Raw genomic sequence first — 24,541 nt, 5'->3', positions numbered from 1 at the left:
CTCTGATTTTACAGTGTTGTTAGGAGAATCCCAAATTAGAAGAAAAAAAACAATGGAATCTTTTAGCAGGTTCGTTTAGATCATAGTATGTACATCCTAAGATTCATCGTTGTCTAATCATAAAAACTGTGAGCATTTTTCATAATGGAATATTATATTGTCATATCGTATTATATTTTAAAATATTTTCTTTTAAGAGAAAGCTAATAGAACAATTTTTTTGACCTCATCCTCCACCAATACACACTTTTTGAGGTTTTGCCCTTTTTATCCAACTTTCCCTTATTAATCTACAAGGTGAAAATCATTTTGTGAGAGCACATATATGTGGTTAGGAGGAAAACAGATGAAAATAGAGAAAAAGTCTGTTAAGAATTTTAAGTAATGCTATAAATGTGGGCTGTTGTGTCACTCAGTTTCTGAACCTAAGTTCCAACATCTGTAAAATTAGAATGCAGAACTAGACGATCAGTAAGTTATCTTCCTGGTATAAAATTCTGTGAATCCATTATATATCGATGTAATTGTGTGTGTGTTTTTTATTTCTCTTCTAGCTTGAATCTCAGCATCAACCCATTAGCCATGCGATTGCCTATCCGCTGTGTTTGTGTAACCAAAGAAAATAGCCATATTCTTGTAGGATTAGAAGATGGCAAATTGATTGTAGTGGGTGTTGGCAAGCCAGCTGAGGTAAAACCTAGCATCAAGAATTTAATTTCCCGTACGGTTGGGGATTCCTTTGGTTCTACTGTATTTCAAATGAATCAGAAGTCTCCATTATGGATAAACAAATTGAAAAACAAATTTGATTTTTCAAAGTACAGTAAATGAAAGGGTATAAAGCTGGTATTCAAGAGTGATGTTTATATATGTTATTGAAATCACACATTTAGCAGTTTCCATCTATAACTCTATGAATAAGAAAGTTCTTTTATTCTTTGTCTTTCTAAATCTAGATTTAAGACCACTCCTGGAATTTTTAATACATAAAAGAATTTATAAAAAATGGAATATAGACTCAAACAACAAAACTACTAATTTAATTTCAGTAAATATTCTTCATGATTGTATGTCAGTTGTCCTTTTATAAAAGCATCGTTTTTTTACTTGGAACTACAAATATCCCTATATACTGTGCTAATTCTCAATGAGTTACCTATAGTTACTGTAAGTTTATTTGCCAGTGGTTTATCATTTACTGAATATTAAGATATCATAAATCTAATACTGTTCCTAAGAAACCTTAGTGACTATACACCAAGTAATCTAGTGATTCCTTTAAGAAACTTAGTTTATTACATAGAGTCATACTTAAGCATTACACATTTTTATTGATACCATTGGTCTTTTCTGAGAAATCTCAAATACGACATCTGTAGGGATTTTTTCAAGAGAAGACATTACTGAATAACACTGTCAGTGATAATAATAAATTTATCTTAAGTCATGGGAACCTTTTTTTGTATATTTTAAGATTTTGTTAATCCTTGTACTCTTTTTCAGGGTATTATTTTAACAAGAGGTCTTATTAAATGAAAGTGATTGCAACATTTAGTTTCAGGTGTAACGGTCCCCCAGACAATGTCAGCATGTCCAAATCTTGGTATTCCACTTATATTTAAAACACTTTAAGCATTTTCCCATTCAACAGTAATAGAGTTTCTAGATTAATATATTTCCCAAGTAAAAATTGCCCTCCTGTCCTCTGCTGATGTGATGATTACTTGAGAATGCTGCTCAGAGTGTTTCACTTTCTGTGGTTTACTCAAGTGCCTTTAAATTTGATTGTCCTCCAACTTAGGTAATTTGTTAGTTTCTGATTATACTGAATTTTTAACAACTGAAATGACAATATGCACACACATTTGAAAAAAATTGGTTAAAAAAAAAAACACCTAAGCAGCTTCATTTCATAGGCCTAAAGTAATATGTTGTAATATTTACCAAGTAAATTTTTGATCCTTATTGAAAGATTTATATAGTCTACAACACATAGAATTTGAATTATGTGTAGGGCTTGAATAAAATTATTTTTAAATCTATTTTACATCCTTGGATGTATCAGCTGAAATATGGATTTAATTTAGTAATAAATAATCTAATTGAATACTTTGAATTTTGCATAATTAAGATATAATTATAAATGAAAACATAGAAATTAAATCGGTAAATAGTTATGAAAAGAGTTCTATTGCAACATTTATTTTTATCTGAAAGTCAAAATCTTGATTATTATGTATTTTTAAATCATGTATCAGTTTTGTATATTATGCTGTCAGTATGAAATCCATATTTATAAATTAGATGGTACAGTGGTACCAGATTAATGGAAATTATGTTTTTGGAAATACATCTGGAAATGGAAATGCAAATGCAGAACAGACATGCCAGAGTGTCTTTGCCTGAGACTTATCTTTTATCACGCCAATAAATGGACCCTAGAAAAGTAGCCATTAAAAAAGGGTGGCAGCTGAAACACCATTAAAAAATAGTTTGCTCTTGGGAAAGTAATTTCAACAAATTATATGGTTAGATTGAGAAGTGTTTCCCATGAGGGGTTTTGTTGCCCTGTAAAGAAATAAAAGCACTTTTAGAGGAGTATTTACTCACTGATTCAATTCATATTTAATGAATAATTGCTATATGCTGAGAAATGTGCTGGGTGGCAAAATTTAATGGTGGAAGAAATGTGATTTTTCTTACCTTTAAGGAGTTTATGCTGTTCTTACTTTCTAAATTACTTTTTATCATTCTATTGTTAAAGAGTTTTTTAAATTATTAGATCAAAATATTTTAAAATTACTTTCTTTTCATCAAAATATTATTTTACTTTCTCCTTATCATTGTGATTGTCATTAATAGTATTGCAAATACAAGAGGCAAAAACTCCCCAAACTTATGTCTTTTTAGCCACATTAAGTATAATTTGAGAAGATTGCTTTAATGAAGTAAAATATAGTTTTGTGAATATATAAAATAAAGGAGTCTGATCATTTTGACATAACTGGCACATTTAATTTAAAAATTTGTACATTGGCATTAGATTTTTCTCAGCTGAAAGACAATGTAGATTATTATTAATTAAGAATCATTAAAATGTTAATGATTCTGCTAACAAAACCTATTTCTTCTTCATTCTACAAAATCAATGTCTTGTTTATCAATTTCATTCATCCTTTTTTTTTTCTTTCTTAATAACTTCTATTCTTCATTTCTCTGGATTAAACAGATGCGTTCAGGTCAGCTTTCTCGAAAATTGTGGGGATCTAGCAAGCGGCTCAGCCAGATTTCAGCTGGAGAAACTGAATATAATACTCAAGATTCCAAGTGATTGTTGTTTCCGCCTTCTGTCATAGATAACTGAAACTTGATTTATTGCTTTGTCACTTTAACCACATCTCTCAACTATCTTAAATGTTTCAGGGCTTTTATCCCTGCAAATCATCTAGGAGTTACCAAAATTTGGTATGGCATGTGTATAAAGATGTTATATTATTTTCCACTTTAAAAATTTCTGATACTATCACTGAATCCAATCTTACAAACTAATTCTTATTTTACACTAAGATGAATTTGAGGAAATACATTTGACTTGATTTAGTGGTTTATTCCTAAAGATCATTAGATCCATTTAAAAAAAACAAACTTCTAAAAATGAAGAAATTAGATTTATTTACTTACTCTAAACAGCAAAATTTGAGATATTTCTAATAAAAAAGTAGAGATAATGGGACAGTTGAGAGACATGGCTTTTAATACATTCTTTAGTTAATCACTTTCCTATTTACTGACCACCATATTTAAAAAATCAATTTATTTATGGAACTTCTGATTGGAAGTAGTATTTTGAAGGCATCTGTTGCATACTTGGATTTTCAGAACCCAGTATAAATTCCAGATTTTCATGATGAATTGAAAAAAAGACTTTTGAAACTGGTACATTGGCTCCTCACACTACTATTTAGCATATTACTAATGAGAATTTACTGCAATGGATTATTATCCTTAAATAATAAAGCTTGAGTAGGATTGAAAGAAACTAGAGATACCATTTTACAGATATATTTCATTAGTAGTATAGTTAAGGAAAATGCTGATTATGATTTTGACAGTTGGGTCCTTTAAAAGTAGCATGTGCAGCTCAATTTACATTTGCAAACTTTGAAATTTCTTGGATTTTTTTTTGTTTATTAAAGAAACACTGTTTCCCCCCAGTAATTATTGGAAGTTAGCAGTGATACTCAAATATACTACATTTTTAACAATTTCATGTGATTGATGAATGAACTGAAAAGATATGATAACTTAAACTAGTCATCTAGGTATAGTAATTTTTTAAGTACCCATTTCTATTTAATGTTATGTATATCTTTTAGGATAACAATTAATTTTATTATACATAGCTAGATGTTAACATTACGCTTTGCTATTCAAGATTTTTAAGTAAAAGCCTGATAGATTTATTTTGGAATTTGAAAAGATTGTTAAACCTTGTGCTTTTATAAGGTCATCTTTTGAGTTAGATCAGAGAGCTTTTACAACCATGAGTGTCCTTAATATGAGATTCCTCAGGTTTTGGGGGAATTTTTGAATCCCCTAAAGTTGTGTGGATATTCTGTATGTTAACTGCATATTTTTCAGGGATGAATGGTTGTGTGGCTTTCCTAGAGAGGTCTGTGATGAAGGAAAAAGAAGACTTTTTACAATAATACATTTTAAAAATAATAATATTCTTTTTTATTTCATAAATCATAGATTTCCTTATATCCCACTGTCTTCTCAATTGTGAGAAATTTTTCCTCTGTAGTTCTCTCCTGTTGCCCACAGTATGTAGTACCCTTTTCTTTATAATCCTATGAGTGAGTAAAAAATTTATGAGAAGTAAAGGATACTGTTTAGGGAAACTTTTTGATAGATTCCATCCGCTTGAGTCAGGATTAATAAAAGTTTATAGAAGAATTTTCTTTATAGTTACTTAAAATCCGCTGTTTTATTCAGTGAAAAATAGTTTTAGGTGAGTCACACTGAAATAAACTGATGCAGCAAGTGTAAAATAGAGCATATGTAAATGTGAACGTTTCAGTTTTGAGGGCTTCAGGAATTAGTGGTTAAAATGTTTCAAACCAGTCAGTATAGATAAGTATGATTTATTGCGATTTATTGCTTCAATTAGTTTATTTCATTCTATTTTCATTTTTTATCTTACGTGTTTTTGGAGGTTTCAAGTTAGCAGAACCAAAATGATTGATTTTTGATATTTTAAATGGTGATTAACTTTCTGTAAGTCAAAACTTTGGAAATGTTTCTCTTGCTTAATTATCTAGAGATTTAGGCTTAAGGATGCCTTCTTTATTTTCAAGGTCACTTAATTGGTTTTAGAAATTATTTTGGGTGCTTATAAGTTACAAAAATGTTTAACTTAGATTACTAGGGGAACATTCCTAAATTTATGGTACTTTACTTTGCTACTGTTTAGATGGAGGAACTAAAGAAGCACGTTTTATAGCACAAATAGGAAGGAGCTTTGTTCACAGTAAATATCCTACATAGACTAACCGTAGATGTTCAGAGCAGTGGAATTAATCTTTGTATTACTTTTTCCAAAAAGTTAAAACCAAAAATGTAAAAATTTGAGGAAAAGCTTTATTTTAGGATAAAATAACAGTATTTTAAAAGAATGAAACTTAATTTAGTAAAATAAGCAAATATAGTAGTAGCATTGGCTGAATAATATATTCCTCTTTTAAACAGTTAAGCCCACTGAATTGAAAATCACTAGATAAAATCACTGGGAAGATATACTTTGAGGGATTCTGGTATAGTTAGATGTTATTTATAGAAATTATTTCTTTATTGTATAATGGGAGAAATGTGTGGTGTCATTAGAGTGCAATAACAAGTGGACATTTCAGTTGATGAATGTAATATCTCATCTTGGCTGTTATATAAAGTGTGTTGTCTTTGAGTAACTTTTCACCTGCTTTTGTTTCTTGACACTAGAGATGGAAATAAAAATCTCAGCATCCTGGTGATGCAGAGCGATTTATACTAAGATAATGATTATACTTTTAGAAAGTGAGGTCAGATATTAAAATATATAACAGCTGTGCTCACTTAGAGAACGGAGAAGCTTTATAAGATTTTCTTGAATTCTCCTCAATCAGTATTCTGTCATTACTTAGATAAAATTGGCAGAGAGAAGAAAAAATAGAGCAGGGCATGAAAATTAGGAAAGTATATAAAGTGAAGCTTGGCTAGTTGATTTAAAATCTTGTAAGCCTGTGAAGCTCATGTCATCTATGAATAGTTTCTATTAATTTCCTTTAGGTCACAGTGCTTTTTCAGATCACATCCTTTTGTAGGAGAGAAAACGCCAAGCATTCAGTTTGTCATTATAACAACACCAGTGAGGCTTCCTTTTTTCTCTATGTAAGGCATATAAAAATTATCCTTAAAGAACTCGTATTGAAAATTAGTTTTATGCCTCTAAAGGAACAAGTGTGCCCTCATAATTAATTAGAATTTAGATTTGAAAGTTGAATCTTAAACTAAGGTTTTTTTGTATTTTGTTTGAATAGGAGTAGGCAGAGGAAATTAACTTGAATATCCCATTTTTATTTAATGATGGTACATGACAACTGGTCTTTGCCTTTAAGTGTATTTTATATTGTTACTACTAAAGAAATCACTAATGGAAATCTTTTAATTGAATTTAAGGAGGTTAGCTCCTTTTATATATATATATATATTTATATTTATAAAGTGAGTGGCATTGTCTTTATCACCTTTCCAATGAAAAGATGCAAGTGCATGGACTATGTTAAATATAAATATTATATAAATGTTAAATAATATATAATATGTAATGTCATGGCAGGGGTGTGTATGTGTGAAAGTTGGTCCCCTCAAATACATCGTTAAACTTGTCTTCCATAAATAAGTTCCTAAACCTGTCTTTAGAATATAGTTTTTGACTGATACAAGAAATGAAATATATTCTTTTTTTCTAAATCTAATCTGTTGTTTTCCTTTATCAGCCAGACTCATAGCTTGTTCTGATTACTATTCCTCTTATCAGCTAAAACCTTTCTTCCCCAGTAAGTGACCAGCCTTAAACATTCTTATCACTCTCAACAAGTATCTATTTCCAGTATTCTCTTTGCCTAATTCATTTATCATACGTACTCAGCATTTGATTTGCTTTAAACTTGATCATCCAGGACATTGTTCTGGAGAGTTTTCCTATATCAGAGTCCTGTTGTGCTTTTTCTGATGACATTAGGCAACAATGTGGTGTTGTCAATCATCATTTCAATATTATTCAAATGTTGGCCACAACTTTACTTCTTTAATTTGAATCTAGCATTTCCTAGGTCATTGTTTCTTAATTGAGATTGCAGATCAGATTTCTCTGTAAAGTTTTATAAATTTACAGAAGTCTAGGCACTACTCTGGACCTTCTGAATCTCCTTACTTGATATTCTTGGTACAAAAAATTGTCTCAGGGTTATTGTGTTAAATCTTGAAGTATTTCCTCTGTAGAAATTATATCCATTAATTTTTATAAATTAGATCTAATATTCACAGGCTTATTTTAAAATAGGTTTAATCATTATCCTTGGAGACATTTTGTCTAAAACTTGCTTAGAATGGCTTTCTTATCTTTGTTTTGCATGCCATAGAAACCACCAAATTTCCTTTGTAGTTTGCATTGTTTTTATCATAAACCCTCTTCGGACCTTTCATGTTTGAAAATTATAACTAATATTTGCCTCCAAAAAAGCGTGTTTACTTTTATTAACTCCTAGTGATTATCAGTGAATATTTTACATATCTGAATTAGGTAACACTTTAAGTATTAATAAAAAACATGAACAACAAAATGCTAGATTTAAAACATAGATCTTTTGTAACCTGAAGCTAGTAATTAGTAGATTCTTCATAATTAAAAAGCATTGAGTAAATTCCCTAAGTACTTCTCATGACTTTTGTAGGTTTAGCTTCCATGTAGAAATAATCTTTAACTATTCATATGAAAAGTCCTAGTATTACAAAAATAAAGCATTAACATTTAAGATATTTAGGCCTGCACTGGAAGTAATTCAATTTTCTGCATTAAAAATACAAGGCCATCATAAACTATAGGAGTTGTGTTATTTTCTTCAGTATAAGAACCTTGTGTAAAAGTGGCTGTCTTATGAGGTACTTTTCTGGTAGATTGTACTAATTCATCAGACAAATCTTAGATTATCTCATGGACATTTGTCACATATAAATGATTTCTAAACACATTGCAGGATTTGGACCTATGAAGCAATTGGCTTTAGTGAAAAATAAGAGGACAGAGATAAAACTGTATTTACTTTTGTCTTTAACGCCTCTAATCTTATGAACTGAAAGTTCAGAGGAGAAGAATAAGTAGAAAGTCACTAATCCAGCAGTTGTTTTTCATGGTATAGTTTCAATACATTTCCTTAGAAACTTATTTTGCAAATATTACCATATAATAATAACAGCACAATATTGTCATTGAAAAAAATTACCTGTTCACTTTTCAAAGTTGACTGTTAGTGGAGTTTTGGATGTTTGTGTGGGTGTGTGTTTTCACTTTTAATATGATGGCTGCCTTATTATTTAAAATTTATAACTATTTTTGGGTGTAAAAAGTAATTAGCTATTTATAATACTATTACACAGTAGCACTGTAATTTGAGAATAAGAAAACAAGTTAGGATTTAGCTAGGATTGAAAAATAAAATTATATTTTATTGATTAAAGTATAAACTCACAAAAGAAGTCTTATTCCAATTGGACCTTTTAAAATTTTATTTTGGTAATATATTTCAGCAATATTCAATAATATTTTTAATGTATATTAAAACTAGAGGTCCTCTGGAACCAATATACTAAATAGTTAATGTTAAAATGATATTTTTGATGTTTCTTCTCTTGGAAAAATTTTCCCACAGTATCTGAGCAATGTGTTTTAAGATTTGTTGGGCTCAATCTTCAAATTAAAAAAAATACTCCTCATGTTTTGAAGGAAGAAAACCTTACCTGTGATAAACATATTATTTTGCCCTTTAAAATGCTAAAATTATAGTAATTAGTCAATAAACAGTTTATAAAGTGGTTCTGGTAAGGAGATGTCAGTTGTTAGACTTAACTAAAAAATCTTTGAACTCTTAGTTTCTTATATAGCAATTAAAGAGAATATTTATTCCTTTGGAATTTTGATTGCTTTCCTTGGGTAACTTTCAAAGTTTAATTATAATAGTTTCCACATTTCTTCCAAAATTATGGGCATATTACAATAGATTTTGCTATTAAAGATCTTTTATATTTTTGACTATTTTTTCCTATTATGTTCTATACTGCTCTCTGTCATTCATACATACCATAACCAAAAATTTTTTGTGGCTGTTTATGTTATAGTTAGCTTTACAGGAAACTATATGGCTGATCTGTTCTCTTCAGAAGCTTCTAATGGGTATGGCTTTCCTTCCCCCAACCATTTACTTGTATAGACATGGACCAAACAAATTAGCAAAAAATAATCAGAGATCTAGCCAGTCATTTTCTCTAAGATGCATTCTATGGAAGTGAACTTATTAAGAGACAAAAATATCAAACACATATGATTTGTCTCTTATGTCAATTTTTCTGGGAGCCAGATTAAATAGGAGCATTTCAGTGTTATCAGAGAGAGTGACAGTGACTTGAATGCATATATATGCACATAGTCAATTCAGTGGAGGATTGATGAAAATTTGGAATTGCTTATTAAAAAAAATACTTGCAAATCGTGCTGCTACTTAAATATTTAAGGAATTCAAAAAGTTGTGTAGTTACCGTAAAATGTTCCTTCTCATTTGTTCTACTGGAATTGACCAGGAAAAAGAGACTATTAAGCCTTATTTATATCTAATTATTGACTGTGCAAACTGTGACTCAGTGAATATCTGTATGCCAAAAAAAAAAAAAAAGGTTTTAAAGTTGAGGAAGTTTTAGATGTAATTAAGACATGTAAATAATTTTGATTAGTATTCTCATTATAATGAAGTTACTGTTCATTTGGTGCAATATGTTCTTCTCTTTCTCATCCTTTTAAAATTAAATGTAGAAGATGTATGTTTTATTTTATTACATTGAATGCAGTTTAAAATTTTTCAATGTGTGTATATGAGCTAATATTTGATTTGTTTCTGTATAGCATGATTGAAGATAATAATTGAAGATTTTGCACTTTTTTTAGTCTTTTGGAAATTTGTACTCTAACAATTTTTAAGAATGTACACTTATTTTGTGTATAATTAGATTTGTATATGAAAATGGTTTTGAATCAAATAAAAAATGATGTTACTTTCTTCAATTGATTTGTAATTCTCAATTTATAGTCTAATTATAACTTAGCATTGGCTATTTGAGTAGGCAAGGGATAGAATACAGTATAGTTTAAGCAGCAAATTGATCACTGCTTCTTTCTCAAATGAGCAGAACTTCTTTTGCAGTCCTCTGTGCACAAGATAAATATTTAATTGACCAGTTAATTGACCAGTTTTTGTCACCTATAACAACAGATATTAAGCTTTTTGTTTTAAGGCACCTCACAAACATGTTACCTTCCCCCACTCCACCCGCCAGGAAATGATCAAAAGTGGGAAATCTTCATTCGTAGTTAATCAAATAATACATTACATTGGTTTTTTCAAAAACATTTCTTTCCTTTCATGATTAAAGTCTTTTATTCATCAATTCTTGACAGTCTAGATGTTGACCTAATCCTGTACACTTTACACTTTTAGGTAAGGGTAATAGACTGAATTTAAGTAACTGTATTTCATTTTGCTCCATATCAAAATTCTGTTGGAACAGTGAAGGCATAAACCTACAGGGATGAAGACATAAACCTAGAAGGACAAAGAAAAAGAGAAGATAACCAATACAATTTTGGAAGGAAAATTAATGGATTCAAAATGGATGAATCTAGATTTACAAGGTGCCTAAGATAATGATAGGTACCTAAGTCAAAATCTCTCCACACATCCTCCAAAAAACCTATAGATAAACAAGAATACAACCTCAAAAACCCCATGCCTTCAAGATATCAAGAATGTAGATAACAAACTTCAAAATACTTCAAAATTGAAATATAAAAAAACAAATTACAACAGAGCTATCTCTTAAATTTCTACAGTAAGCCTTTACAGAGAGCAGGGAGAGCACAGAAAAACAGTAGGTGATTAAAGGACCTAAGATTGAACCTAAAAGCAAACACAAAACCTCCCAGAAAGAGAAAGCCCATCCTAAGTGGAAATACATTGAACAAGAGTTTGAGTGGATCAGAGTGCTGTATACAAAAAATGGACTTAGTGTGTAGGATTTGGTGCAGCAATCTCAGAAGATACTACTTACTGAGAAGAGTGCAGTCACTTTGGAGACTGGATGGTGAAGGAGGAAAAGGGGGAAATCTAGAATTTAGGATCCTTCATGGAAGAGAGAAAAATACTGAGAGATACATAATTCTACCTTGCACCCTCACCTCCCTGAAACTAAAATAAAAAAACTGCAATCCATTATCTGTCATGAACAATGACACAAAAATCCTTAAGTGACTATTAGAAGATCATTTCTAGCAATATGTAAAAAGCATAATGCATCATGACCAAGTGTGGTTCATCCCATGAATTTAAGGTTGGGTTCTACATTTCAGAAGTCACCTGTTCAAGATAAAAATTCTCAGCAGACTAAAAATAGAAGGGTTCTTAATAAAGTATATTTATGAAAAACCTATAGCTATCATAATATTTAATTATAAAAGACTGAATTCTCCCTAAATTAGGAATAACATAATATTCTCACTACTACTCAACATTGTACTGGAGACTAGTTAGTCCAATAAGGCAAGAAAAAAAATGATACTTATTGGAAAGGAAACAGTAAAAATATCCCTTTTTGTGGTTAATAAGTGTGTAGAAAATCTAAGATATCTACATACATGGAAAGCTAGAACTTTTTTAATAAATGAGTCTTGCAAAGTCACAAAATACAAGGTCAATGTACAAAAATAGACTGTACTCCTATACCAGTCATGAAAATTGAAATTCAAAACAATATAATTTACAATAACTTGAAAAAATGAAATACTTAGGAGAAAATGTAATAAAATATTTGTAGGACATGTACACTGAAATTACAAAGTATGGCTGGAAAATTAAAGAAAGCCTAAATAAATAGATTCGAAAAAAACAAAGACTGACTTTAAATTTTATAGGGAAATGCAAAGGATACAGAATGTCAAAACAATTTGAAAAAGAAGAAAGTTGGAAGACTTACATTCTCTAATTTCAAGAATTAGAGCTACAGTAATCCAGACATTGTGGACTATCCAGCATAAAGACAGATACGTAGACCAAAGAAAATAGAAACCCTTTTGATATAGCCATATATATGATGAATTGATTGTCTACAAATGTGCCAAAATAATTCAATGAGGAAAGAACAGCCTTCAACAAATGGTTCTGGAATAAAAGCTGTCATCTCTACCTTAAAAATCCACTTGAAGCAAATTATAGATGTAAAACCTACAACTGTAAACTTATAGATGAAATCGTAAGAATACGTTTTATAATCTAATGTCATAGCTGGAGAATCTGAGTTTAGGAAAGCTGAATCTTTTATAAAAAGGGCTGCAAGCAAACCTTCCTGACCTTTGCCCTGGAGGGATACATTATACTGATGAGTAAACAGAGTTGCCTTCTATTCCAGAAGGAAACTATCTCTACCTTCCAAGGTTGTTTGCTGTACAGACATCCTTGAGAAGTATGTCCAGAACAAAATGGAAGTTAATACCTTGCTCTTAAGAGTCTCAGTTTTCCAACCCTGCCCAATATCAGCTAAGTCTTATCAGACCAAGTCTTAAGGGCCATAGGGCAGAGGTAAGCTGCAAGAGCAAATATGCCAGATCCCCAAAGTATCCAACACTACTGCACCAGTGCCCCTTCCTCACCTAACATATTTGATCTTACTAGTGATTCTGTATGATCCTCCAGTATGGAGGAGAAAAAAGCCCAAGCTTGATTTACATATGGGACGACCCAGAATGTGGGTAAAGCCAAAACGGGTAGCAGGACTCTGACACTTCTATGTTCAGGTCAGCTTAGGTCAGTGGTTCTCAGTGCGTTGCTGTACCCCTCTCCCTCCCAGGCTGTCTGATTCTGCAGGTCTGGGGTGGGATGGAGAATCTGCATTTCTAGCATGTTCCCCCGTGCTTTTGCCGCTCCTGGTCCAGAGACCCCACTGTGAGAACCACTGGTTGAGATTTTTTAATCAGACTTAAATCCCTGGGAAAAGCGGGGGTCAAAGCAGAACGATGATAACTTCCAAAGTTTTCTGGAAGCCGGGGTTCAGCTCCGTCCTGAAGTCACAGCCCTCAGAGTCCGGCCTCCAGGGACGGCTGGGTCTTAACAGCCGCTCCTCGGCGCTCCATTGCTCTTCCCGCCAGCGCGGGCGGGCTTGGCCACGCCCCCAGCGGCCCATTCGCTCGCAGGTCCGCGGGAGCCCCCGCCTACTCGCGCATTCCTCGGCTCGGGCCAGGCTGAGGCGCTGCTGTCCGAGCGGGGGAGCCGAGACGTAGCTCCCGGGCGGAGGAGCCATGCTGGACTTCGCGATCTTCGCCGTTACCTTCCTGCTGGCGTTGGTGGGAGCGGTGCTCTATCTCTACCCGGTAACCGCCGTCTAGGCCCGCAGGGGCTCTGGCCGCCGCCCGAACTTCGGTCCCACCCGCACCCACGTCGCTCTGCCCGCCGCGGGCCTCAGGGGGCGGGCCCGAGGGAAGGCTCCCGCTCGGGCTCCAGCTCCATCCAGCTCCCGCCCCGCGCCGCCCAGCTCCCGGAGCACGTGACGCGGCCGGCGCTGAGGTTGGAGCGGCCGCACGACCACCCTCGGACGCAGGGTGGGGCAGGCGGGCTGGTGGCTCAGCTGCCGGGCAGCCGAGGGAAGGACGCGCGGCCGCCGGGGTGCTGAGGGCTGGTCCTGGGGGCCCGGCCTCCCTGCGCCTGGCAGCGCCCCGCCATTGTTACAGGGCGGGTCTGAAGTGGTTTGGTGGCTTCTGGGCAGTAACTGTGCCAACCCCAGTTCCGTTTTTCTGGTGTGTCTGAGTGGAAGTTCCAGGCTGCTCCATTCCTTTCTCCTTTCCTGAGGATTCTCCCAGTGTTTTTTGTGTAGTCTGCTTTTCTTTCTTTAGATCTGTCGCTCTTGGAATCCAAAGCCCTTAAGGTCCAGACCAGGTCTTGCTCCTCGCAGGGCCTCCTTCACAGGCTAAGGGGGTCCTGGAAAGAGCACTGAGCGGGGGGGGGGGGGGGGGGGTCGCTGTCAGCTTGACGTAGCCACGTGCCTTATCTTTGAATCCCGTTCTAACCTTTCTCCGTTTCTCTGCGGTCATCAACTTTAGAGGGTGGTTCTGAAAACCAAGAAACTAGTAGATGGGGAATCATCTGCAAAGCAAAGTGGTGGTTTTATAGAAACAGCTGTAAAGCAGCAGAACAGCGCCAAATACATCGCTGACAATGACAGAGCACCTTAAGTGTTCTTTTCAGAGCTGGTAAATGGGTTAGACTGGAATATTGCAAGACACAATCTGGAACTTTCAATATATCTTACTTTGTGAGAAACTAAACGTTTAGTGCTTCCAGGTTTTGAATTTTTGACCCTCCTTAAATGAGACTGCCCTTTGATTAGGAAGCAACACTGTTTATTCTTTCAACCAGTTATGTGCCAGACACGGTTCCATGTACTGAGAATACAACAGTAAACAAACCAGACAGAAAATTCCACACTCATGGAATTTATATTCTAGTGAGGTGAAACAATGTAAACAAATAACATGTATTTTGTTAGTGTTAAGTATTATGGAGTTAAATCAAGTTGGGAGTAGGTACCACTGTAATTTTAAAGTAGGATGATCAAGAGATGAGAAATTTAAAGAGACCTGAACGGTGAAGGAGTAAGCCATTCAGGTGTCTGGGAAAGCATTCCAGGCAAAGAGAACAAGTGCAGATTTTCAGGCAGAAACAAACCTGGTGTGTCCCAGGGAAACAAGGAGACCACGGTAACGGTGGCTGGAATGGAGTAAGAACAGAAGAAACTGCTCAGAAGGATACAGTCAGAATCATGGGGGCAAAGGGCAGATTTTAGTTGTAGGCTATTTTTATGGACTTGGCTTTGCAGAAGACTTGGCATTTTAAATTTAAGAGAATTAAAATTAATTTTATCAGTTAAAGTTTAAAAGAATCATTTTGGTTGCTATGTTAAGAATAGACTTATGTGTCTGGGGCAGGGGTGGACGTAGACAGAGTAGGAGAATATTATAACAATTTTGGTGAGAGGTGGTGTTGGCTTGACCAAGGTAGTGGTAGCAGAGATGGTGTGGAAGATAGGGGGTACACTTCATTTGGAGCATAGACAGTTCATCAATAGTTATCGAAGGGAAGGTAGAATATATGGGCACAAATGTAGGCAGACAGGTAGCTATGGTGTGGAAGTTATCTCCTGGTTGCTTTTATTTTTTCAGTGAAATAGAAATGGGATTGTCAGTTATTGGTGAGGATAGGGGGTTTGAAGAGAGTGAAGGAGCAAAATAGCCATCTAGAAGATTAAGAGAGTGAGGGACCAGGAATATGAGATTTCCAGGCAGCTCAGTTGAGGCTGATGAAATTAAAAGAAGACTAGTCACCATGGCTGTTTTTTCCCACCTGTTTTTCTTCAGCTGTGTGGAATCAGGGGCAGTTGACAGAATATTGGGTTTAATTAGAAATGTTTTGCTAGGTGACTATGACAGGACATGGGACAACGGAGTGTTTATCGTAACGGGCCATGGAATCTAAGTTGTGTAGAATGGAAAGTGAGTATACGAGTGGGTGGGTTAAAAGTCCTTTTGGGGTAAAAATAGTTTTGGAGTCAAGATATTAAAACTAGTAAGAAGGAAAAATAGGAGGTGCTTGGAGATTTGAATACTTGATGTTAAAACTCTGGAGATGTTGAAGTTACTGGTTATGTCAAGGTCTAGTGTATAACTATGGGAATGAGTGGCTGAGATCAGGTAGAGTTTTGAGTTGGAGACAGATGGGTCAGGGAAAAGGATAAACTTCTGTAGGAATTGGAGTCTGGGGGATGAGGAAGGACCTGGGGATGATAGTCTGGGCTTTGTGTGGTGTCTAATGTAAGTAAGGAAAAAGGTCATAGTAACATTATTCTGGACAGTAGTGAAGCTACAATTACCAGGGACATTGAAGTTTTGCAGGGTCTTGCCAGATGCATGCCAATTTTGCGATCCCTTTCATCAATTTAGCTACTTGGGAGATGTGGATATAGTACAGGGCAGGAGCCGAGCTTCTCCCCTGATGTTCTGGGACTCACTGTTTGTTTCTGCTATTTGAAGCAGAACCATCTTATCCAGGGAACACAGACTTCCGAGGCTCTGTCTTCACGCCTGCTGTTGGAGCTGTGGAAGCCAGGATGAGGGCAGTGGGGAGGAGTGGTACTTAGTAGTTGCACATTGTTAGAGGTTATACAATCCTCCCTGTCAATAGTTTTTGCCAAATATTTCAACATTTGTTTCATATTTCACTACTCAGTGAACTCTTTCAGATATTCAAAGACATCAGTTGTATTTTCTTTCTCATGAAGATACCTGTCTGGAGTCCTCCATCACTCTTCCCGGGTCAGTAGTGGTTACCGTCTCCTTCGGCTGTGTAGCTCCTGTCCTTTCCCTGTCAGAGTGGATGTTCTTTTTGCCTGAGTTGGATACCCTGTTTCCTGGGTGCTACATGAGTCTCTCCTCCTTTCCCTTTCCCTTCCTTTATTTGCTGCAGTGCACTGTTCTCCAGGAGTCTCCTAGGAAAGTGTGCATGGAAAATACATTTTGTGAGACCTTGCTTGTTTGAAAAATCTTTCTGTTCTAGCTTCACACTTGAGTGCTAGGTTGGAAATAATTTTCCCTTAGAATTATAGGGGCCACCACCCACCAGCCTGTTGTTCCTGAATCTAGAATCTACAGGTCTCGTTCTGGAAGGATGGCGATCACAGGAATGAGGTTTAAGGGATCTGTATACTGATTTTTTGCTAATTGTTAAAGTCTTGTGTCTTACCCTGCTTTTCTGGTTACTGAGTGCAAATCTAATTGCTTCTTAACAAGAATCCTCTGCAAACCCCCAGAGGAGGCCTCAACTACATCAATTACTGCTCCAAAGGCTTACCACTTTCAAAAACTGGTTGGATTATTCATCCACTGTTGTCTACTCTCCCATTCTGTTCATCCTTATTTCCTCCTTTTTTATTTCTTTACTTTGATTTTGTGGGATTTCAGGAAGAAGAGATGATAGATGAATGTTATCAGTCTTACTATGTGTAAAGAGAAATAAGGAAGCTTGTTACAATCAATAATTTCAGCACAGAAAATAGAAAGTAGGGTTTTTTATACCACTGACTTTATCTTTTTCTAATTATGGAGTTCTTTCCATCCTTTTCCCTACTTCCTATAATATTAAACATGACAAGTTTCCATTATTGATGAGACTATAGGACAAAATTACACATTTTAGGTTTTATTGTCATCAGTTAAATGCAAGTTACAGACAATATTGTCTAAGAAGTATTCTTGTAGGATTTAGTAGAAACTGTAAAACTCTTCAGTTAGTACCATTCAACCTAGTATCTCTCCTTTGGCATACATACCCCAGAAGAGGAAAGAAGTAAAGTTGTACAAAGATTTTCATAGCAGTACCTATAACAATGAAAAAATGGAAGAAAAAGAGGAAATAGCCTAGATGTTTCACAACAGTATAGCAAGAAAACAATTAAGCAATTCTGGCTACATGATAGAACACAGACAGTTATTAGCCTTTAGATGTTCAAATAAATAAAAAAAAATTATTCATTCATTTACATAGTGTTAAGTAGGGGGAAGAAAAGGGCAGAATGCCAAACAAATAAACTGGTTAGTACTAGTCAATATCATTGACAAAATTCAGAATTGATTCTGGAGTAAATATTTTAGGTTATTTTTTTCTGTAAATATTTATTAAAATCTGATTTTATAAAAAGTCTTATTAAGGTAATATGCTTGTTCTAAAATAACAAATAACACTGACCTCTAAACACAGCAACCATAAACCCAGTACAAAATTGCAAAAAATTAAAATTCCCCAAACTTTTCCTCAGTTCATTCATCAGAGATTCTCTTTAACAATGTGCTGTGGGTTATTTTGTCATTTATTTCTATACCAGAAACCTTACTGACTGTATGACCCTGATGATAATAATTACATTAAAGTAAAAAGTGAGTATCACATTATGTTTTGGTAACTTCTCTGACTAGAAAGAAGAGAACTGTTTTAGGAATGAAACTATTATAATCATTACGTTGATTTTTTTTTGAAAGCCAAGCCAGATGGGATCATATACAGTCTCAGATCAAAGAAAAATGTACTTGATTTAGGTTAATTGATGTAGAATGGATGTCAAATTCTTCAAACACCTTAGTTTAATTGATACAGAGGAGAAATATTAGGATAATTCTTTTCAATAAAAAGAATCTGGTTTTTATATTTTAATACAGCAATAATCCCTGAGTTTCAGCTGAATTGTAAAGCCATCATTTAAGGTCCTATAGATGTCTTGGCAAAACACATCTGACTTGTGGGATATATGATACTTCATTATATTAAGCTATTTAAAAATTTTCCCCTAAGGCTTCCAGACAAGCTGCAGGAATTCCGGGTATTACTCCAACAGAAGAAAAGTGAGTAATTATTTTTTTGGAATCAAGTAGAGTCAACCCTTAATTTTTGGATCAGAACTAAACCATATCTTTAGATTACTCAGCTTATTTAATTCTTCTGTTTTCTCTAATATTCTCTTTGAGTATACAGCCTAAACTTTGTTAAGAACAGAAAGGAAGCCTGCATAAATCAAAACCTTTAATTTCTTTCACTTTCCCTAGCTATAGCATGTTGAAAATAGAAAGACAGGATTAAGATAGAAGGAAGTAAGAAAAATTGCCAGAGCTGATTAAAAGCCTATGATTTAATAGTCAGTGATGATGTCCATTGCTACCTCAGAATAAGACGCTGCAAAAATTGGATAGTTATCCAGTGTCTAAGTCAGATGTTTCTTGTGTAGCTCTCTTATTTGATGTGAAGTGTTACAGAATTTCAAAATATCAGATAAATCTGTATCTAAATACAAATTTAAATAACTAAATAACTACCAAAAGTAAGAAGTCAAACATTATTGTTTTGGATTTTGCAGTAATTTGAATTTCATGTATCTTTGCCCTCATCTGTTGACACAGTTAATTCAGAGTCAACTAGTATTGTTCTTCTGATTCTTCAAGTTATCACTGATCATTTTGCTCTTTTCTCAGAGATGGTAATGTTCCAGATATTGTGAACAGTGGAAGTTTGCACGAGTTCCTGGTTAATTTGCATGAGAGATATGGGCCTGTGGTCTCTTTCTGGTTTGGCAGGCGCCTTGTGGTTAGTTTGGGCACTGTTGATGTCTTAAAACAGCATATCAACCCTAATAAGACATGTAAGTTTATTTTCTTTCTAATTAGCTAATCTTTATCTTTTAAGTGTCTATAAACGAAGACCCATACATTGTTCTTGGATAGGAACAGCTAACATTTAGTAAATGCTTTATTCTATATGACAGGCATTGTGCTGAAGTCTTTATATTCATTACCTCATTTAAGACACAGTTTTGTAAACTGATTATTTTTCCCTCTCAATTTATAAATATATACAAAAAAAATCCCAATGTAAATTCCAATGGGATTTTTTTGGAACCTGAAAAAAATAGTTCCAGGGTGCATCTGGAAGAGTAAAGGTATAAGAGTAGCCAAGAAACATCTAGAAAGACTGTTAATGAAGGGAATACTTGTACCATTAGGTGGAACGTGTATTATAAAGCTTGATGAATTTAAAGAATCTTGTCCTGTGATAGGACTAGATAGATTGATGGAATAGAGTAGGTAGTCCAGTAGACAAACCGAGTATGTATGATAAAGATAGCATTTTATTATAAAGGGGAAAGGTAATTAATGGCTTGGCAAAACTGGTTAGCTATTTGGAAAAAATAAACCTCAATCTCTGTCTTTATGTCAAAATAAATTCCAAATGACTAAAATTTAAAGTCATAAAAGTGATAGAAGAAAACATGATTAAACATAAAAATTTTTGAAGGGGTTGCTGTTAAGCCCATTCTCACCACGACATGAGATCTAGGAGCCATCAACCACAAGATGGGTAAATCTGTCTACATAAAAATGAAAAATTTCAGTACAATAAAAAACACATAGAGAAAGGATGAAGAAGAGAGAGAGGAAAATGTTGGCTACATACTATATTTCTATAAAATAAAAAGGTACCATGAAAAAGTTTAGAAGAGAAATGGGGAAACTGTTTACCACCTATACATGTATAAAGTAAATAAAAACTAATAAGAAAATAAAAATAAAATGTAATTGTAGATAAATGGGCAAAAGCAAGGTAATTAAGACAGGAAATACCAGTAAAGTGAATTAAAAGATTGCAGCCTCACTAATAACCAGTGTGCAAATAAAAATGAGATTCTCATTATCTGACCAGAAGAGGTGAAAAATATTGGCAAAACTTGTTGGTGAGGGATTGGAGAAATGTGGAGTGTAAATGTTTCACAAGCTCTCTGGAGAGATGGTTGGCAGTGGCCCTTGACTTAGCACTAATATCTTCAGGAAAAATCATAAGTTGATAATCACATAAATTAGAAAAGACATTTGTATTATTTGTAATAAAATAATTACAAATAAAGCAACTTAAAAATTTTTAATGGCTGAGCTAAAGGATACATTCAGGACTTAATATGCTAATACGGATTTATTTTATTTTGTTCATTAAATACTTGGATAGCAGTTACTATAGGCCAGCACTACTGTAACTGATTTAATCTTCAGAACACCTTATGAAGTAGGTACTGTGATTGTCCCCATTTTACAGAAGAGAAAACTGAGTTGCAGAGATGTTAAGTCATTTGCTCAAGGTCACACAGCTACTTAGTCATGGAGCTGGGACTTGATGCCAGGCAGTCTGGCCTGAGTTTGTGCTCTTAATCACTAAGGTTTCCACAAACTGGAAGGGTGGCTCTGTGAGGAAATACAGAGATGAGTAAAACCAGACATGGCCTCTGCTCCTCTTGAATTCACAGTCTAGTGCTGGGGAATGGAAGAAGCATGTAAACGGTATTCAAGTGATCACGCTAATAACTGGAGAAGTGCTCTGAAAGAAAGAACTGTAGTTCTTTCTAAAATCTGACAGGTTTTTCTGTCTGTCTCTGTTAGGAAATGTTAACAGCTCTAAAAAAGTCTCTAAAATATTTAACAGTGAGTATCTTTGTGCGGTGAGATTTAGATGAATTTATTTTCTTTGTACTTTACTGTATGTTTTAATTGTTTACAATGAGAGTATTTTTTCGTGTGTGTGAAAACAAGTCATTAAAGAAATACTTAAAAGTGAAAGAAAAGAATTTTTAGACTCAGCTAAATAATTTTAACTGTAACACTTGATGATTACACTCAAATCAATTTTGCTTTAATGTCAGTGGAGTGAGCTTTTTTAAAAAAATCAAAGATCTTGCTGTCATGTGAGTAGAAAATTTATGTAAGTATTGATGATTTACAGTGACATTCCCAGTTAGGATATAGTATTCTTGCCAATTTTTATTGCCTCTTGAACTGTTCATATTTAGGAAAGGCAAGGGAGTTGTTTTAAAAAACTGTTCTTACCCTCAGCTACAGTCTCATACTTCCCTGATCTCTGTTCTTTTGCTGGAGATTTTTTTCTTTTGTGTGATGACTTTGACTTAGAAACATTTAATTTGTCTCTTTCAGCGGACCCTTTTGAAACCATGCTAAAGTCATTATTAAGGTATCAGTCTGGTTGTGGGAACGTGAGTGAAAACCACATGAGGAAAAAATTGTATGAAAATGGTGTGACTAATTCCCTGCAGAGTAATTTTGCTCTCCTGCTAAAGGTAAGGCGATATAGTTTGGCCTGGAGTTCTATCGTACAGATAATAGTATATGGATCTTCGTTGACGTACGATGGGGTTACATCATGATACACCCATTGTAAGTTGAAAAATGTCAGAAGTTGAAAATGCATTTAATACACCCAGCCTACCAAACATCATAGTTTAGCCTTGTCTGCCTTAAGAACACTTACATTAGCCTATAGTTGGGCAAAATCATCTAACATAAAGCCTATTTTATAATAAGTGTTGAATAGCTTATGTAATCTATTGATTACTGTACTGAAAGTGAAAAACAGAATGATTGGGTACAGAATGGTTATACGTTTCTGGGCTGGGTACCCTCATGATCTCATGGCTGACTGGGAGCTGTGGCTCCTGCTGCGGCCCAGAGTCATGAGAGAAATGTACCACATGGCTAGTCTGGGAGAAGATCAAAATAAAAGATTCAAAGTACAGTTTCTACTGAATGCATATTGCTTTTGGTAAAACTGAAAAACTCTAAGTCAGGGGCTGTCTATTTTTTGACTACTGGTGTGTCTTATTTTAATTAATTAATTAATTTTTTCTATTTAAAATTTTTACTTTTAATTAAAAAAATTTAAAATTTCATTTTAATTAAAAAGTCTTTTCCCTGAAGACAATTGGTGTGTCTTGTCTTTGCTACTCTTTTTTTACCTGTCTTTTCAAGCTGATATTTATTCTTTTGAAATTCTAAAACAAAACAAACAAGAACAAAACAAAAATCTCAACACCCAGACTCCCTGTGTAAGTTGGAATGATGGGAATGGAGAGAACCTGAAGAAATTCTTTGTATCAATAGATTTGCCCTTTGTTGAAATACTCTAAACCAGTGTTTCCCAAAATACGGTCTGAACTCACCTGAAACACTCTTGTTAAAGATGCAGATTACGGGGACTCTACTTGGACAAACTTAGTCACTGGGAGGGGAGCTGATATTTTCAAGAAGCTTGACAAATGATTTACTAAGTTTGAGAGCAATACTACTACATACCATTTCCTTTTTGTCTCTAAAGATCCTTAGTCGAGCCCTGTGTGCTACCTGACAGTCCTCTGAACCCGCACAGGACTGTTCCAAACCTTCACCCTTGTTCTAGTGTTGCCAGTCTGCCCACCCTCTCTGCTTGCTGGAGATGTCCTTGCCTCCTGCTTTGCTGAGACTGTTGAGTCTGTTACATGTGAACTCACTTAATATCCTGTTCCCCCATCAGCAAACTCTGTTTATCCCAATCCTTTGTTCTTTCTTCTCATTTTAAGCCTTAAAAAAATCCTTCCTTCTATCCAAAGCTAATCCATCCATTTGTGCCATTTAAAAATAATGTAATTATGAAAGTAATATATGGTTGCTGAAGAAAACATGGAAAATCTAACAGTATAAAGAATCACCCATAAATTAACTATAGATTTTTTTAATATGTTTGAGATCATATTGTATGTACAATTTTGCATTCTTCTTCACTTTATAACATATCGTAAGCATTTTCCCATCATTAAAAAATTTCTACGGAGAGGGATAAATTAGGAGTTTGGGATTAACAGATACACATTATAGTATATAAAATAATTAAACAAGGACCTACATAGGGATAGCACAGGGAACAATGTTCAATTTCTTGTAATAACCTATAATGGAAAATAATCTGAAACAATAATATGTATATGTATAATTGAATCACTTTGGTTTATACCTGAAACCAACATTGTGAATCAGCTACACTTCAATAAAAAATAAAATTTAAAAAAATGTCCAAAAATAACTGAAATTATTCTTTTTCCTGATAGTCATTTTATAAAATCTGGAAACATTTTAAAAAGTCCTAAGGAAAATATAAACATTTATACTGCTATTCATTACCCAGTGATAACTGTGTTTAACATTTTAAAACAGTTTCCATCATTCCAGTCTTTTCTGTGTACAGTAGAATTGTGATCAGCTTATACTGTAGAGATAGTTTTAGTTTCTGCATTTTTATTTACCATTATATTGTTTGTATTTCTTAACACTAAGTATTCTTTGAAAATTATATTTGGAAAGAGTCTTTAATGTCAGTTTTACTCTCTGAATATCTATGTCACTCCACCAGCACTGCCACTGTCCTACTTTAAGCTTCCGTCATCTTCTGTGGATTGCTTGTTTCTCTGCCTTGTCCCTGCCTTTCTCCGGTTTCTCCCCTCTGCAGCGATTCTTAAATTTTTTTTTTTATGACATGTACCCCTTGGCAGTTTTAGTGAAACCTACAGACCCCTTCTGAGAATAACATTTGAAAATGTGTAACTACAAAAGAAACCAACATAGTTATCAAAATACTATTTTTTTAAAAGCTTGTGATATTATATGTGCTTTTTTGTTAATGTATTAAATAACAAGATCTAGCAATGCTTCCCAAAACTCACACAATTTTTAAGTAATCATGTTGGGAGGGACAAAACCATTATTTTGAGAGTTTTGCAATAA

General features: G+C 34.2%; 2 protein-coding genes across 5 annotated transcripts in view; both read left to right on the top strand.

Annotated features, from left to right (window-relative positions):
• NBEAL1 (neurobeachin like 1) overlaps positions 1-10,372 on the top strand; it is a 129,177-nt gene extending 118,805 nt beyond the window's left edge. For all 4 annotated transcript variants that reach the window (XM_031451969.2, XM_010991745.3, XM_031451968.2 and 1 more), the window contains 2 exons: positions 555-690; positions 3,230-10,372. In XM_031451969.2, the coding sequence (XP_031307829.1) occupies positions 555-690; positions 3,230-3,331 (238 nt within the window). In that variant the 3' untranslated portion in view covers positions 3,332-10,372. The remainder of the gene's footprint in view (positions 1-554; positions 691-3,229) is intronic.
• Positions 10,373-13,528: 3,156 nt separating this feature from the next.
• Positions 13,529-24,541, top strand: part of LOC105098979 (cytochrome P450 20A1) — a 47,051-nt gene continuing 36,038 nt past the window's right edge. Inside the window, exons 1-4 of the mRNA XM_031451967.2 lie at positions 13,529-13,726; positions 18,750-18,799; positions 19,424-19,590; positions 21,926-22,068. Of these exons, the coding sequence (XP_031307827.1) occupies positions 13,655-13,726; positions 18,750-18,799; positions 19,424-19,590; positions 21,926-22,068 (432 nt within the window). The 5' untranslated portion in view covers positions 13,529-13,654. The remainder of the gene's footprint in view (positions 13,727-18,749; positions 18,800-19,423; positions 19,591-21,925; positions 22,069-24,541) is intronic.

Source organism: Camelus dromedarius, chromosome 4 (assembly GCF_036321535.1).
Source record: "Camelus dromedarius isolate mCamDro1 chromosome 4, mCamDro1.pat, whole genome shotgun sequence".
In the NCBI taxonomy this organism is placed as follows: domain Eukaryota; kingdom Metazoa; phylum Chordata; class Mammalia; order Artiodactyla; family Camelidae; genus Camelus; species Camelus dromedarius.
This window is presented reverse-complemented; position numbering and strand designations above follow the sequence as displayed.